Source organism: Amblyomma maculatum, chromosome 2 (assembly GCF_055883805.1).
Source record: "Amblyomma maculatum isolate TAMU_Amacu chromosome 2, ASM5588380v1, whole genome shotgun sequence".
NCBI lineage: Eukaryota > Metazoa > Arthropoda > Arachnida > Ixodida > Ixodidae > Amblyomma > Amblyomma maculatum.
The window spans coordinates 41,792,784-41,810,493 of record NC_139345.1 but is presented as its reverse complement, the minus strand read 5'-3'; the positions used below and the strand labels follow the sequence as shown (position 1 = coordinate 41,810,493).

At 42.6% G+C, this 17,710-nt stretch overlaps 1 protein-coding gene across 2 annotated transcripts in view; it reads left to right on the top strand.

Moving 5' to 3' along the window:
* LOC146198505 (semaphorin-2A-like) overlaps positions 1-17,710 on the top strand; it is a 68,965-nt gene that overhangs the window by 35,109 nt on the left and 16,146 nt on the right. For both annotated transcript variants that reach the window (XM_084594004.1, XM_084594002.1), the window contains 10 exons: positions 182-293; positions 2,497-2,661; positions 3,558-3,679; positions 4,916-5,024; positions 7,459-7,519; positions 9,264-9,607; positions 11,561-11,685; positions 13,779-13,930; positions 14,115-14,161; positions 15,856-15,983. In XM_084594004.1, coding sequence (XP_084450130.1) covers positions 182-293; positions 2,497-2,661; positions 3,558-3,679; positions 4,916-5,024; positions 7,459-7,519; positions 9,264-9,607; positions 11,561-11,685; positions 13,779-13,930; positions 14,115-14,161; positions 15,856-15,983 — 1,365 coding nt within the window. The remainder of the gene's footprint in view (positions 1-181; positions 294-2,496; positions 2,662-3,557; positions 3,680-4,915; positions 5,025-7,458; positions 7,520-9,263; positions 9,608-11,560; positions 11,686-13,778; positions 13,931-14,114; positions 14,162-15,855; positions 15,984-17,710) is intronic.

Sequence of the window (17,710 nt, the reverse complement as noted above, 5' to 3'; positions counted from 1 at the left end):
CTGTGGGTAAGATTAGGAAGTTTGCGAGTATAGGAAGGATGAGGCCTTTGTCCTGCAATCATTGATAGTTAAGCTGATGATAGCGGTTAATTCTCTAGTTATATCTAGGCATGGGCCACTTTGTGTTAATAGTTTCCTGACGAGATCCAAAATATTTGCTGGTGACTGCTTTCCATTGCAGAGTAGCAACTTAACAGAAGTTCCCAAGACCCAGCTGACATTGAAAGACATTGGTCGAGGTATAGGAAAATGCCCGTTCGATCCAGATGACAATTCCACAGCAGTTTGGGTTGGTAAGTTGAGAGGGTGCTTGATTCTGGTCTTCTAGTCTAGTTTAACTCAGCAGTCAGATCATAACGACATGAAGGTAGCACATGTTTTTATGCCTTATTAAATGCTAAATAGAGGTGTTGGCCTTGGCTATGCAATCTTTGTGTAACTAAATATATTTGCTGGTAATGTATTAGAGCACTGCTGTTTGAGTATAGTTATGCAGCGAGCCAGTAAGAGGAAAGACAAGAAATATGGGGAAGGCAGCTGGGAGACTCATATGTGCATAGGGGTGCAGTTGTTTTGTACATAAAGTACCATGCGCTATCAAATAAAAAAAATGATTTCAGACGTCTAGTAATGCAGTGTTGGAAAACTCACCTAGATTGATAGCAGGGTTGCTGTTGGGCAGACTTCAAAAGGAGCTAGAACTCAAGAAAAAGTAACCAAAAGTTTGCTCTTAGCGTCAAATTTCTAGCCAAATAGAATGGAACCGATATCATGAATGCATCTTGTATTGTTCAGTGATAAGTAACATTTGAGTAAGCACAAGAAACTGGAAAAGAGCACAAAAGTTTGGCCCTCTTGCTTGGTCCTATGCCGATTGTATGCTGGAAGCAAGTAACTGCAATATTAAGTGTGCAGCACTTGTGTACATATCTTACCTAGAGAAGATAGTGTTGTTTCCAGAGTAATTTTATTATATTCCAGCCAACATACACCAACAACATACTTGTTTTTTCTTGAACCTGTCAAACCAGTAATCAAGCAATTGTAGAATCACCATAGGCAAGTGTAGTTTCATTTTATCGGAGATCTGTTTTTGCACAGTTCACATAATAGAACGAGAGCTCAGTACCAGAAATATAAAAAGTACTTGAGCTTACAAATATTCCACTACGCATTGCACCAGGGACAGAAAAAAAGATTTCGCTGCCAGTGTTCTTGTACGATGCCGCCGGTTTCCAGAAACTCAGACGTCTTGTTATCAGGTGCAGTTTTATGATATGTTGCCTTTTTACATCGCTCTTCATAAAAAGTAAGGAAACGGGCAGTGCAGAGGGCTCCTCATACCTGTATAGGGCCATTGCTGGTCTTGCTATTACAGGTGAGGGTCCGATGGGAGCACGTGGGACAATTTTTTGTGGCCGGCAAATTTTCGGGGCATACACACCTTTGCCTCACTGCCTCTTGGTTCCATCGCTATAGAGCATTAGAATACCACTTCTGGTACACTATACTGTCAGTGGGCTTAAGTTGCTCATACTAATGGAGGAAATACTTGAGACATGGTACTTTGCTGCCCTACGTGCACGACTTTGGAATGTGGCGTTGCGTGCATGTATGATTCGTAGTTCAGATAGCAGTGCCTTGATGTTCACCAAGAGTGTCTCAGTGCGTGCTGTCGTCGGAGAGGATGTGCGCGAATATCGTCCTCCACGACAACAAAGCTTGGATGTAATGGGTGATCTTTATGCTTGCTTGCTATTGTATCTGCTGTTACTAAATGAAATGGCTAGTAAATGCACCAAAATACAAGTTCAAAGTATCCAGAAAGTAGTCAGGGATCCAACCAGAAATTTACTTTGCCATAGAGGGTCAAGTAGCCAATGCATTGCAAAGTAGGTTCAGCCTTAAAAACTCTTTCAACACTGTTGCAAGTCTGGACAGAATAATAATGAAATACAAACTTCAACAGCAACCCTGATTAATAATAACATTCACCATAGCTGGCTGCACCTTCTGGTGAGGCTAAACTTTTCATGTGTCTGTACAACTAGGGCAGTTATAGGCAGAGCTGAAATGCAATGATAGTTCTCTCCTTTTTTCTTTTCACTGTTTTTAACGTTAGGGTTAGCAGTGCTTTCACTGGACCAATTTGTGCTACCAATGTAGCAGCAATAATGTAATCGATAGTCATTGATAATGGTCGTCAGCAAGGCCATTAACAGGCACGCAACAAAAGAATGCCTTCTGCATTACATTCTGGCAAGAAAAATGAATTAGACACATAAGTAAGGGAAGATTCACAGCGCTAACAAATAGATACTCACAAATAGACGCACAGGACAGGCACTGAACTAGCCCAGCAATTAGCTTTACTTGACTACATAGGTAAGGGGTGGTGTCACCAAAAGTTTTTCGAGCAGTGCACTCTTCTTGGTGCGCTTCTTTAAAAGCTGGCTGCCGTGTCATTTGTGCGTGGTCTCTCCATACCATGTGCAGAACATGGAAACCCAGGAGATTTGCCCGGATTGTACAGCGGTACTGTTGCCGAGTTCACCAAGGCTGACACGGTCATCTTTCGATCGGCACTGTTCAACAGAACAACGAATGAGCAGAGCGAGTTCTTCATGCGTACCCTCAAGTATGACTCCATGTGGCTTGACAGTAAGTGCATATTTCTTGACTAGCACTCGTCACTTACATGGCATATGCCAGCTGGCCCTGTGTGCACAGCAAGTGGTGAGCTGTAGCCGCATGGCTGGGAATCAGTCTCGTCCACCAAAGACACATCTGCGTGAATGCATTCCCCACGGATAGTGTACGGACTTTGTTCATTTTGGATGATACAAAATTCTGCGTGATACAAAGTTTTTGTTGCCCCTTGAGATTCATGTCATCGGGGTTCTATTGTAGTGCACACTGCATTCCTCATTTGCTTTTGGATGTCGATGACTGTACATTTGTTGACATTGCAGTGGCTGAGGCACTTGAGTGCGGCCTTCCTTTTATTATCAAAAGGCACAACCGTGACTTAGTAATTCTTGCTTCACTTTGACAGGAGGTGAATGAGTGACTGAGCAGACAGGTAAATTTGATGAGCTGCTGTGTAGAATAAAATTAGCCATGCATCCAGCATTCAATCCAGAGAAAAATGTTTTTATGTGGTCTGAGCAGTGTGTAGCTCTCCGCAGTAACTTCAGGGGCTGTGTGGCTGTTAGTATATGTGTGTGTGATGTGGTGTGTGGATGTGCTCGCAGTTAGTGTCTTGCGCGCACTTCGTTCTCATCATGTCATTGTGTTTGCCTGCATTTCATTGGAATAACTGACCAGCATGATGGAGCTGCCACAAGGTAGCTCTCCGCAGTAACTTCAGGGGCTGTGTGGCTGTTAGTATATGTGTGTGTGATGTGGTGTGTGGATGTGCTCGCAGTTAGTGTCTTGCGCGCACTTCGTTCTCATCATGTCACTGTGTTTGCCTGCATTTCATTGGAATAACTAACCAGCATGATGGAGCTGCCACAAGTTGTATATCCTTGCACTGCTTCTTCATCCGCATACAGAACCCAACTTTGTCGGTTCCTTCGACATTGGGGATCACGTCTTCTTCTTCTTCCGGGAGAGTGCAGTGGAATACATCAATTGTGGCAAGGTCATTTACTCACGAGTGGCTCGTGTGTGTAAGGTGAGCTCTTTCTTGAAGCCCTGTTTTGACTGGAGATCACATACGGATCAGTCAATGTCTGTGGAGTGGAATGATTGGCATCTCATATCTGCTGTGTGCAAGATTTGAAAAGCTTATTTTGCGTGGCTGTTTCACACTTGGATGGAAACTGGGAGCGCATGGCCGCCTCGCTTTGTGGGGTACTGCCACCAGCATTCGACGAGAATTTGCTGCTGATTTTCCCTTGCTCTTTTGGTGGCAGCGATTTTTAAAACGAAATGGTCACCTGCACCCAGTTTTTCCTTAAGCGTGAAACAGCCTGTACAATTTTCGTCAAAAGCTTGCTGAATGTAACTTTGGAGAAGGAAAGTTTAATTTCTTTGCACACGGGGTGCATCGCCTGATGTCTAACAGTACCGGTTAGTTCACATGCTCCTAAATTAAAGTGAATTCTTATTTTTTCTAGCCTGCATGCAAAGGAGCTGATGAAATTAATTTTGTTTCCTAATGTTACTTTGCATAATTGCTTTACATTCGGGGTACATTTAATTTATCCCTGGTTCCTCTTCGCTTGATGTACCATAAATTTCTCTTCAAGAAGGCACCATGTCTTCATAGCTTTAGAAAATGTAATTTCGAGAGTTACTGTGCAATCATTTGCGATCGATTAAGCCCTTAAGGAGAGGCACATAAATATTCAGTAATTCTGTGGCTACATTTGCTGTGAATAATGATTCCATGAATTTGGTGAACATTACGTGCATGTTTGAAAAAATTAGTTCATTACATGAATAAGTAAGTGGGGCAGAATATTCTCGCTTGGTCGTCTTTTCTCACTCATAATATTCAGAGCAGTCTTTGATTGACTGCATCGTAAGAGTTAGTTTATTCCTGACTTGAGCCAGCTGGAGGTTTGGGATGTTATGAGCACTATGTAGGCATTATTTTCTTTCAGTGTGCGCTAATTCAGTTCTCCATTTGAAGCGCTGCGAACATATTTAATTGAGCAATGACACTGACATTGCTAGAGCGAGCCCACTAACTGAAGGTATCAATTACACCTTTAAATGGAAAAGTGCACTGCTGTCACTTTGTGTGCTCGCAAATTATGCAGCATTCTGTGATCAGAACTGGGAATTGTTTACTTGAGGTATAGTAGTAGGGTTGCTCTATGTAAGCTGCCACTGGCTTTCCTTTTATTTGTTTATGTAGCCTTTTCATGCTCAGTTTACCTTCCTTGTCACTTCATATCAACAGAAAGACACTGGCGGAAAGAACATCTTGACCCATAACTGGGCAACATTCCTCAAGGCCAGGTTGAATTGCTCTCTCCCTGGAGAGTATCCATTCTACTTCAATGAAATTCGTAAGTACACCCGTTGTTTTTTTTTTCTTCTAAATGGCAACGTCAAAGCTTCCGCTTTCCGAAAAATTTAGTGTTAGCGTTATTGTGGTTTGAGTGAAAAATCACAGACACGCTTCTGTCTGGCGGGTGGTTGTCGGCAGGTGACATGGCCGGGCATGATTGGTTGGTGGGTTCTGTGACGTCATAAGACTGCATGACTTGGCAGAGTTGGCAGGAGCTGCCGGTTTGGGTAGCTCCTTTAAAATCAGAGGTGAGATGATCACAAGTCAGATACGCTACCCCCAGACCATGCGGGCATGTTCATATGGCTTGGTTAAAATAGGGCTTTATGTAATGTGGTAACTTGCGACTGTATGCCTAGTGAGCACCTATGAGATAATAGATTTGCAAGTGGGGAGCTCCAGACAAAATTGAGTAACGCTTTCACTCCATACCCTTAAAGGCAAAGCTCAAGTGTCCCCCAAGTTATTGATAGCTTTTATTTCTTGTTTTGAAATGTGCATGCAGTTCCAGAGTTTGCCTTGTTTACTTTCTAACACAGTTGCATCACTTTCATTACTTTCAGCCGTTTGTTCTTCTGTCCCACTAAAGTAAGGATTAAAACCTCTGCATCACTGCAGAGATGTACCAATCTTTTCATTTCATTATTTGATGATTGGTGTCTTGCATTTAAGCACAGTTCATGCTTATTTTTCGTGACATCAACATATTGAACTTTTTTTTCAGGTTTTTGCATCTTATCGTCTACTTCCGAGTAGAGACAGCTGCTTTGCCAGCTATGTTGCTGCTAGGGGCATTGCAGTATATTATTTCAAGTAGTTATACTCTCAACGTTGTACATTTTACATCGAGTTGCAACTTCTTTGAGCAGGGTGTCGTTTCCTAAGCTACTGGACTTAAGCTAATGCTCATGTGATGCTTGTGCTTCATTTATTTTCCTGATTTGAGCTAAGCAAGATGCACCCTACAGAAATGGAATGCTAGGCGCAAACATGTTGAGCAAGGATAACAAGCAGTATAGGCAGTCACTTATAGGCAAGTAGGACTGTTTTGCTATCAAAAATTTTAAAATATGCTCATAAATTGAAACCATATTCAGTTCCACTTTCTTAACTATAATGTAGTCCAACTTGGTGTCTAGGTTGATAGCTAATTTGTTTAGGGAGCCCTAAGGCCACCAGTTTGTAAAGATCATTTTTCGCTTGTGTGCGGGCAGTGCAGAGACTTGCTACAGTTGCCAACCAATTTAGGACCCTGGAAATGGTTCTAACAATCAAACAGTTCGAAAAGCTGTTAACTTGAAAAAAATCACTTTTCTGTGAAAGTTAAGATCTAAAAATCACTAATTAACTTTGCTGCTCCCCATGCTTCGTTTATATGGCAATAACAGGGAGTTATAGCATAGTGCGATCCAATGCCGAGGTCTGCTTCCACACGCGCTAGCATGACCCGATACGGCAGGCGCGGCTGCCAATGTGCACGCACAAATTGGTGCCGACACTACAGGTATGCATGCTGCCGGGAAACATACAACTTGCTCGGGGTGGTCGCGCTATGATGTCCTGCTGAAGTGGATAGGGCTAAGTTGTAACCATTGTAACTCTTCAGTTGGGCACTCATGCGTTCGTCATGCCTGTGTGCTCTTCTCAACTATGACATAGCTGCCTGTCATGCTCATGCTGCAAACGAGTGCACACACCGTACGAAGCAATAACACTCAATTTCTATTGTTAACGATGGTAGCAAAGACTGCAAGATGGCGCTCACTGGAAAAAAAGCGAGCGGTACGACAGCCTCCGTGAGTGCACCGACCCCGCCCTTCCTCCCTTCCCGCTTTTCGTCATGGATGGCGGCGACTGCGTTGAAGCAGCGGCTGACGGTGTTCACATTCCATTTGCAGTTTGATTGCATGCTCTTTATAGGCCACCGCGATGACAACGAAGAGCGTACCATTATTGCCAGTGTCTCAAACGGACACGATGAACAAAGAGCCAAGCTAGTCTGTCCTACTTAAATCCAAGATGGTGCCTTTTATGACTGTGCCAAACCAGGAGTTTCCGATAACGGTGCCCACTCGCCCCTGTCATGCCAAAAAAAAAGAACCTTCGGCCAAAAAACGATCTCTGCAGTATTACTGGAACCAAATTAGTCCAAAAAATTGTAATCTTGTTTTCCAGAGAGTTTGGAATATACTGGTCAGGAAAACGTACAGGCTCCTATAAGGGGTGCATGACGGTTCCTGAAGGAGGTTCGAAATATTGCACGTCTGTATTATTTGAATCCAAAAAAATCGGATCGGCTGCTGTATTCATTGCGAAAGAACTGAAACTTTTAAAAATTATTTTAGTTATATTCTTCCTGTTGCGGGTTTTTTAGTTGCATACAAGTTTCCTGCGGTAATATCTGCAGTTTATTGAAGTCATTTTTCTTGCAGAGGCAGTTTACAAGTTCCCAGATGATGACAGTAATGTTTACGCTGTCTTCACAACATCTCTGTGAGTATTCATTTGCATAAAGCACTGATGAATTACTTGCCCAGCCCCACTTACTGTTCCTACCCTCTTCACCTGGAATTTTTCTGCGGCCAGTTATGCCGCTCGCGCTTAGTGTGGCAAAAAACTCTTGTAGTTTTAATTAACACAGTCACAGAACTTTTGCACATATTCGAATTTGGCTCTATTTCTCTGAAAATTATGCTGTCATAGCGATGGGTTTCTGAGATAGTTCTTGTGTGCCACCATGTCATGTGGTACTTTCTCTTTACTGCCTCACAAGTTGATGCTTTCCTTATGTTTTACTGAACTTTATGTAATGGTTCAGAGGTTTTAGCATAATCTGATCGAAAGAGTAGGGAACAGCAAGGGAGCAGCAGTTTATGTTACGCCATGCTATTTTTAAGCTAGTAAATTTTTCAGAAGCAGTCTTTTTTTGTTATAAGCTGTATTAAGTTAAGGATGTTTGCTTATATTTGAGCACTGATAATAAAATATGACTTTTAATTTCTTCATTGCTAGCTGCATTGTTTCATTCTTCCATGAGTTCGTATTGTATTCGTTGAAGACACTACTGTGCAGTCCACTTATAACGATACTGAGAAAACCTGAAAATCTTATCGTTATAACCGATTATCGTTATATCTGGACCGGCGAGAAAAAAAAAACAGAAAAAACAAACAAACGCACCCACATTTTTTTTGTGCATGCATACGATGAGTGAATCAGGTTGAACAACGCTAATCGTAAAGAGCATTAAGCACTCTATTGCAGTATACATCAATAGCCATAAAATAACTTAAGCATACTTAAAGAAGTTGTAAATCGGCGCTCGCTTGAGCAGCAGCTGAAGCTTGACAAACACTGTGAGCATCACTTCCAGTAGCGTGTACGCTGGCGGCAGTCCTTTTGCGTGCACGAAACCGATTAGCGACTGGATGAACTGAAGGACATCCCCAGCCTTGACGATCGTTAAAATCATGGAGTGCTAATGTCCGTATTTTTTCACGAGGCTTCCAACCTTGAAACCCTGCCAAAAATCCCAATGAATTTGCCGTTTCATCTCATGAGCTATAGCGCCGTCCGTCAATCTGGTTGCCGCCATCTTCCACGGACGCAGAATCGGCGATGACAATAAGGCCGCAGCAGCACCCTTTGCGCGGCTGCGATTGCGATGATCATAATGCTCATTTCCTTCCGTTTTCGCCGCATATGTCGAGTTTTCACTTCATTGTCTTCTTGATATTTTATCTTTTATTGAATATTCGATCACATTTTCGTAGCAAACATCTACAAGGCGGCGATAAAGTTATCGTTGTATCCGATGTACTGCCAATAATCGATCGTTATATCTGGTTTATTTTTACATAAGGGCAATGGAAATAATGATAAATCTCAAGAATTTGATTGCTATAATCAATATATCGCTGTATCTGGTACCATAAGTGGACTGCACTGTATATAAAATTAGATATGTCTACATGCTTTGAAAGTTTCGCTTTTATTCCTGAAAGGGTGCGGGCCACCCTTCTTTAGCATTGTTAGAAAAGCTGTTGCTTTACCTTGTTATAAATGCACTTATGCTTATAATGTAAACAACTTTGCGCATTTTCATCTTTTAGTAATTAAAATTTGATTCCACAGTTCAGGTACCTTAATTTCATACTGTTGCAAGACTGTTTTTTTTTTCGTTCTTATAAAATATTCCGACTGCTTTCTTGTACATGGCCATGTCCCTTATGTGCAGGCACGGGGGTCCACATGGTTCTGCTGTGTGCTCGTTCCGGCTGAGCGACATCCAGGGTGCCTTTGGGGGCAAGTTCAAGGAGCAGAAGACGTCGTCGTCTGCTTGGTTGCCCGTGCTGACGAGCCAGGTGCCCGAGCCGCGGCCAGGCTTGTGCGTCAACAGCACCAAGACACTTCCCGACGCTGTTCTCAATTTTCTCCGCACCCACACACTCATGGACTCGGCTGTGCCTCAGTCAGGCGGAAGGCCCGTCTTCTACCGCGAGAATGTGGTGTTTCTCTCGCTCGCGGTGCACAAGGTGGACGTGGATGGTGTTGATTATCTTGTCTACTTCGCTGGAACTCGTGAGTGAACCCATGTCTTTGGTTTCACCTCGAAATTTTATCTGGCATGAATCGGGTATGTCTAAACTGCAGGTTCTCTGTGCTCCAAGGCACTAAATGTTTACTACTCTCAGAGATTAGTACCAGTGAAGAAAAGAACAAGAGAGAAGGACTGTGGAAGGAGCAAATTATAAAATCTGTCACAAATCCAGTTTTGACCTGTCAGCCAATTTGCTCTTCAGTTTTGTTGGCTTGTGTGCTTTTTATAACTCAACCATTTGTTAGTGCAATGTGATATTAATTACTCTCTCCTTTAGAGTGTTCCGGGGAATTAAGTCTTTCAGTGTGTCTAAAAAAATAGTACGGAGATCACAAAGGTCGTGACAGCATATTCTTTATCAGCATTGCCATGAGCCTGATTACCATATAAACGCGTGTAAGGGCCACACTTTTTTTTCCAGATTTGAGGGCCAATTTTCAGAGTAAGGCCGATACACATGACATACGAAAAAGTTTTCTTTTTTTTTTTGTCAAGTAAGAACAGACCAATCAGTGAATGTGTGGCGTTTGTTTACCATTAAATCGTTACTCGTGGAGTCTTCCGACTCTGAGCTGGTGCTGTGCTCTGGTGCACGTTCACCCCACAAGTCGTTGTCTTCAGTCCCGTCTAATCTATTCTAAATCCCGGTCACCTTGAAACTATGGGATACAATGTCCGTAGATGTGGAGTTCTACACAGAGAAAATCCAGCCAAACACAGTCGCGAGCGGTGCCCTCTTGAGCCATCGGTCGGCGTCTAATCGTGATTGCCATTTGCCATCCATTTCTAGTACTGCCTTCGCAATTCATCCTTAAAAGGTCAATTGATGCTGACATCCAGGGATTGCAGCATGCCGGTGAGGCCGCCCAGAATAATGGCCATGTCAGTGCAGATTCTGCGCAGGTGTTCTTTAACTCTATTCGTCAAGTGACCGCGGAAGTCGCAAAACAAAGGCGATACTGATGCCGATAAGGATTGTAGAAGCTCGTAGCAAGGGAAAATACGACGATTATGATGACCCGCGACTTTGGGTGCCATCTGTGGGCGGCATCCGGAAGCTCCTGTGTGCGTGCATTTTGTCTATGGATGCAGGCGTGATTGCTTGCTTCAAGGCACTGTATCGCCGACGGGTTTTGAGCAGGCTCGCGCTGAACCTCGACATTTCTCTCCGAGAACGCTGACCGGCGCCAGACTTCAAGATCTCGCTTCTGATAGCAGTGCAGTTCATTTTTGAAGCATGGGCAAGTAAGCTCTTCCGCCATCATGAACTGCTTCACGAAGGCGGGCTTTGCTGGGGATACCGGTGACGCGTAAGGTCGCGAAGCTCCTGCTGACACAGCGATGACCAAACTTTGGTCCACAGTGAGCGGTGGTGACGGCGAAGCATTAGGACTTGAATTTCTACATGCCGACGATACAGTTGCAACAGATGAAGAGCTGACAGATGATCATTGCAGCAGTTGTTGGCACCGAGAATGGTGACAGTAGCGACGACGATGATGAACTGGAACCTGTGCAGGTTGCGTCTCACTAGTAGGCTTTGAGAATGATTGACTCCCTGCGGTACTTTGTTTTTGCTAAGAACCTTCCACTGCTCTATGTTCAGCAGTTGGATGCCCTGCAGAAAGATGTCGGCCAGATTGCCTTGAAACAGACAACACTTACGGATTATGGGTTTCTTTCCGCTACGAAATAAAAGGTGTAAGATACCTCGTCCTCATTAAATGTGTAGTTTATAATGTTTTCTTTGTTTTTCCGGCCCAACTGGTTATAACAATTATCGGTTATAACAATGATATTGAACGATATGATATTTCCATGGCACTTCAATATTGCTATAAGTGGGTTTGACTGTATATGCATTGCAATGGAAAGCAGTTTCTGTTGGTGTTTTTGTCCTTTGTCCGTTAAAATCCATTCTCTTGTGACTGCAGGTGATGGGCTGGTGTACAAAATAGTAGAGTGGAAGGATCGCTCGGGCCAGTCCTTTTCCAATTTAGTTGACATATTCGAGGCCAGTCCAGGGGAGCCTGTTCGCACCATTGACATCTCTAGCGAGGTGAGTATTTTCTGGCTATCTGCTTGGTGTAGCAAAATAAGAAAAAGGCTGGTTGAAAAAAGCATTGCTTGAGGCATACAGAGAACCTAAGCTGTTGCTGGCATAGTTTCTTTCGTGTACTCCTGCTTTTGCCAAATATTTAGATTCATGCACGTGTTTGGTATTGTTGAAATTTTTCCTCCAGCTGGTATTTTGGGTACGCACTGTGCAGGAATTGGCTCTTTATGTTGCTTATTGTGGGCTGCGAGGGTACCTGGCTTTGATCTTTGCATGCAAGCTTATGTGACATCATCGCATGGTGTGGGAAAGAGTATTTGTTGGCTCTTTTGATTTATGGAAACATCATATGCTTGAAAGCGTCTAATGCTTAATGCTCTTTAGTCTAAGTTTTTACTGAACCTATAAGGTTCATTACAGTGCTTCCACTGCACCATCCTGATAAACGTGGCCAAAATTGTGCCAAAATTAGTGTTTTTTTTTTTTTTTTGCATATAGTTAAATTTAACAGCGTTTTGAATTGTTCAAACAATTTTTCGGAATTTTAGTTAGGATGGCTCTGTGTGCAGAGTGCATTCTCGTATCTTCCTTGGTTAGCTTTAATGATTGGCCAAACTTGTCACAATTTGTCGGCACAGCTGGCACTAAAGCTCGCTACTGCCATTGACATGGTATGCTGTCTGAATTCCAAGTGCTGATGTGCCTTTCAATGTTCCACTATAACTTGTGTATTGTCGCAATGCATAACAAACGCTCTTCCAAATGCCCACTGCTCTTTCTGCTGGTGCCTGTTCTGCTGCCTTTGGTATGTGCAAATGCTGACTGAGGATATGACTTCAATGAGAACAAATGTGCAGGGCAATATTGGGCAAGCTTTTGGAATTACGAATATTGAAACATTTGCCAGATAAGGGGATGTAAAGTGCTTTGAAAAGGACCTTCTCAAGGCACCTCATACAGTGGATTTCTTTGAGGCTGCTAGGATTCTTTTTGTTGGCAACATAATGATCTGTTTTAAAAATTTTATTTTGATGAGCAAGCCAAGTCTAGAAACAGAGGACAGCTGCTTTAAAATGTTACAGAAAGCCGATATGGCTTCTCAAAAATACTTCAAGATAGCCTTATAGCTGCTCCATAGAAATTAAGGAACACATCTTTCGGTGCTTAAAAGTTACTCTAGGTCATGGTTTCTTTGTAGCACCACTGAGATTATTTTGCTATAGGGCAGGGAGATTTTAATCCAGAGCATAAACTGAAGCAGCAGAGGTGGTTGCCTTGTCTGAGTCAAATGAATATCTTTTTGAGGACTGCAGCGATTTATGGAGTGGTGCAGCTCAGGACAGCAGACTGGCGTGCTTTTAGTTTGTGGCCTAAAAGGGGCCAAACAGAAACTATACCCCCGAACAACTTTTTCTAGCTATGCAGCTAAAGCTACAGAGCCAAAACGCATCAGCTCACTGCACGGCAAAATATAGTCCCTTAGTAAATTTTGCGTATCGTGCTCTGGAATATTATACCATTGTGGAAATATTCACGGTATTATTACATCATGATTTTACTGCAACACAAGCGTTTACGATGTTACTGTAGTGCATTTTTAAATCGGTACACTACGCCGTGCAAACGAGATGGCTGGGCCATCTGTCGTCAGTCTCCCGAAACATATGTCGGCTGCTTCTGCTGCGACTATCCGCTGGTTTCTGTTCATTTTCGCAATGCTCTTGTTGAGGTGCAATGTATGCAGCGTGTGATGTTCATTAAACGCAAATTTACGTTCACTTAGGCCTAAATATTCTAATTAATTTCATTTCTGTGTTGTTGGCAGCTCAAAAACTATAATTTCAAACAAAGGTGGAACTGAAACAAAACTGTAACTGAGGCCGGATAGAATTACATGGTGTAGTAGCACCGTGACGAAAGCTCCGCCCCCGTAGCCAAGAAAAGTCCGGAAGTGTAATGCTTTGGTGGTGTCATTTTATAAACTATGAACTGCAGCAAATCAAATTTTATACTGTGGGTGAGCCTGTTACAATGTTCAAGGCAGTTGTAAGCAGTTTCGACTGTTCCTGCTTAACATGTATGTCGCTCGAATGCAGCACAAGTCTGTGTACCTGGGCTCGGACGATGGTGTCCGACAGGTGCGCCTAGACCTGTGCCGAGGCCGTCACCTGAGCTGCCTGCGCTGCGTGCGAGATCCGTACTGTGGCTGGGACAGGGACCACCACGAGTGTCGGTCCTACGTCACGGGGTGAGCTGCCTGGCCAAATCTAGTCATCTGCCCTTTGTGCAATGCAGATATTCTAGGTTTAATTTAATTTTTGTTTACAAAATATTGACCTTTATTTTTGCTTTTATTTTCTTGTTGGTTAACTTTGGTGTCCTGCTGTTTGCCCTGTGTTTAATCGTTTTTTGATCCATTCTTGCTTCTACAGCTTCCTACAAGATGTGAGCAATGCCACACCTGACATCTGTGAAGAAAGTGAGTTGTACCTAAATTCCTATATTGTCCTCTATACATCTTTGGTATTCATGTAAATATTTTTGTGTGCCAAAGCTAATAGCAGTGTGTTTCTGATGTCGTAAGCTTATAATCTGACTTTGGATGATTTGTGTTTTTATGCTATCTAACCTTTGCAGAAAAGTCCCTACAGATGCCTATGTGTTTTAGTGCAGAAAAGGTTTATATTCTTAAACTTATGATTAGGGGTTGGCAAATGTGGAAATTTCTATTGCAAATGAAATATAAATATGAATATAAAAATAGCCTTTATAATTAAATTGAATGTCGAATGACATTCAGTAGGAAAAAAAGCTATTTCAGAAAAAGATACAGGAAAATGTTTCTGCTCTTCTTTGTGTCTAAATAGTCTGCAACTGAAATAAACAATACTAAACTCAGCACCATGTAAAAAAATATGATGTATACACAAATAGCTATTTGGTCAGACAGCATAACAGTATGCAACCTTTAATGTGGTCACGCATAGTGAGTAACAAAATGAAACAAAATGGTACATGACTGGCAGCTGAAAGCAATATGATGATTAGCAAAACTTAAATCATTTGAATTGAAAGAAACGTCCAAATTATCCAAAGCTCGATGTGTAAAATGTAAAATGCCGCCTCCACAAGGGGCACATATTCGTAGGGGGCATGCACGCTGAAATCGGAATGGTAAAAAATATATGATAATAATATAAAATACTTCGTCAATGCAGATTAATGCCAAAGACATGAAACCGACACTGCGCAGCCAGTGCATGCTCATATTGCTTGGACAGGGGCAGGAGGCATGGACTGCATTCTGTAAGATAGTCAAAGTAAATGAAAGGTTTAATGCCCTAAATATTTCGAATGTATGCTTAAGGTTGACTGACTTAGTGTGTGCCAGTCACTGAATTAAACAGTAGTCAAATGGGATAGAAATGCGTTTTCATATATCTGCTGTTCGAATAATTCAGCTCTTAGAACAAGAGAACAAGCTCTATTGGCAAATAAAGCTCAATGGTAAGGATCGGGCAGAGCAAGAAGTCATTGGCCCAGGCTCGAAATGTTGACACTTACATCTCGCACTGCAGTTGCACCTGCTGGTCATCTTCCTCTATCACACCAGATAAGACTATGATCACTTTCTTTGCAGTCATTCTTTTTTCTAAGAAAAATGTTTCTTAAGCTCTTCTGTAGAGCTAAATAAGGAAGCGCCTTTCAGTAGCCTTTGGAGGCAACAGAAATGTTGAAGTTCGACCTTCTCTGGAACAGATTTATTTGGTCTTTTTGCTGTGATTATTGGCATCAAGCAGATTGTTTCTGATAGTTCTTCTGAATGCAGGAGTGAACCTCTTAAATAAAAACCAGTAAAATGCATTGCAAGGCACGTTATCCTTGAAGTAACTATCATTGCTTTTTATACAGAGGCTATAGATAATGCTTTAGATAGTGGTGCAGAAAATGCTTTGGTGCATTTGTAGTTATCGATCAGTCGGTTGCTCAAATGCGGCAGTTATAGATACAGTGAATCGGCATTCAACATTGGGTGTGTTAGTTTACAACCTCCCAAGGAACAGGGCCAAAGAAGGGAACATGGTCCAAGAAGGGATGCATGCTATACTTATTAGTCCAAGGGAAGTATGGACATCCCAGAATGCTGTTCTCGGTACCCTTGCTGTCTTGCAGGCATCCGCCGGCGCCAGTTGCATGCCCACTGGGGTGAGAGTGTGCACCTCAGCTGCCAAGGCCATCACCCAGAACTCATGGAGCCACCAGCAGCAGGAGCCACCGGACCGGGGTCCACTCCAAACAAGGTACAGCTAAGTCTGGATGTAAAGAACATCCCTGTAGTGAATTCCTCAGTACTTCAATTTCTCAGTTTTCTGGCACAGCCCTTATTGAAGTGTGTACTCGAAGTCGCCACGCCAACTCTTCATTAACTAATGCTGTGTTACTTGCAGTTGGCCGAATCACATAAGATTTTTTATGATGATAAAACATGAATCACTATTAGAGGAGTGTCTGATCTTATTCACATTTGACCGAGTGTACTTTGCTCCAGCACAGCCAACATCTCTCTCTCAAATGGTACTACAACATTTCATGCTTGAAAAGGGTGCAGAATCACAAGATAAAAAGAAAATAAGCATGGGATGAGCAGTCATCACCTCCGAGTTGCTTGTGCGATTCGGGTGCCAACAGCAGCAGAAGTGGGGTGGTGGAGAGCATCAGCAATGCAAAGGGAATAATTTGTTTCTGAGCACAGTAGTGGATGGGTAGACCGGAAGAAGGGGCATGCAGGAGGAGCGATGTGCTTCAACTCCCCTAATCCCCACTCTTCCTCTCTCTGTGTATAGTGACATGGAGACAAGGAAAGGGGGTACCTCGTAAGTACCTAATTAGTGCTGCTGCACTTCTGCTATCGAGGTGATCGTAAAATTTCTTTGCGTTTATGTCGTCAAATAAAGGAGGCTTATATTTATTTTTCATTTTGACTTTCTTTCTGGCAGTCTTGTCGAGCTATATTTTTTTAAAATTAAGGCGGGACACGGGTCTTATACTGGTAAAAAATGTAACGGAAACCTGCATGTGACAAAAACTTTTGGACTTTTCTCAAATTTGTTATAGCCCAATCTTGACTTTTTTTTTCATTGCTTTCTATTGAGAGCATGGCTCCAAGTCAGAGTACTGCTTAGCAGTTTCCGATGTTTGGGCTTCCTGAACTGAATGACGATGGACATAAATCCATTTTCTTAGCATTCTTAGCATTTTCTTAGCATTAAGCATGTTTGCTTTGTGAAAGGCGCAGATGTAATGAAAGGCATTATAACTGTCACACTCTTGGTAGGCACCCTAAAAGCACGAAGAGAAGGAGAAAAAAAAATTATGGGGACACTAAAGTCACCGTAAGAGTGAAATGCAACTACATTAGAAGAAACATTGCTGCTACACAATTTTGTGTGTGTGTCAGTTCTTTCACCATATACACAGTGTTAGTACGATCTTCGAATCTTTTACTTTTTATTTTATTGCACACGGATAATCGTATGCTGAGTACATATATCGCTGAATAGTTTGTGCGCAACATTCCTTTGACGGTGGCATACCTCATTGGGCCTTACAGTCTTTTGCATCTAGCCACTGCTGCTGTAAATTACTCGTGAGCAAGTCTGTACTCCCTGTGTCTACAGAGACACGTTTAGCAGGTTGTGGATCTAAGTGCAGCTGCTGGACATGTGTACTAGAGCTCAAGCACAATGAAGAAACACAGCTACACATTGATGCAGAGGCTATCGTGGTCACCAAAAACGTGCTTCAACCTGTCTGTCTCACCCTTTCTGGAATGCACACTTTCCCCTCCAGCATTCCTGTAAGCTCGGATATGTCACATGGTCTCGTGACATCACACACCCCCTATGACCAATCAGTGCTTGACCATGGCATGTGACCTCATCACGTCACTGACCTTGTGATCACTTAGCAACTTTTGTGACTAGCACAGGAAGCGAAATCATTGCGCGGTGTGAATTCTAATGCCACC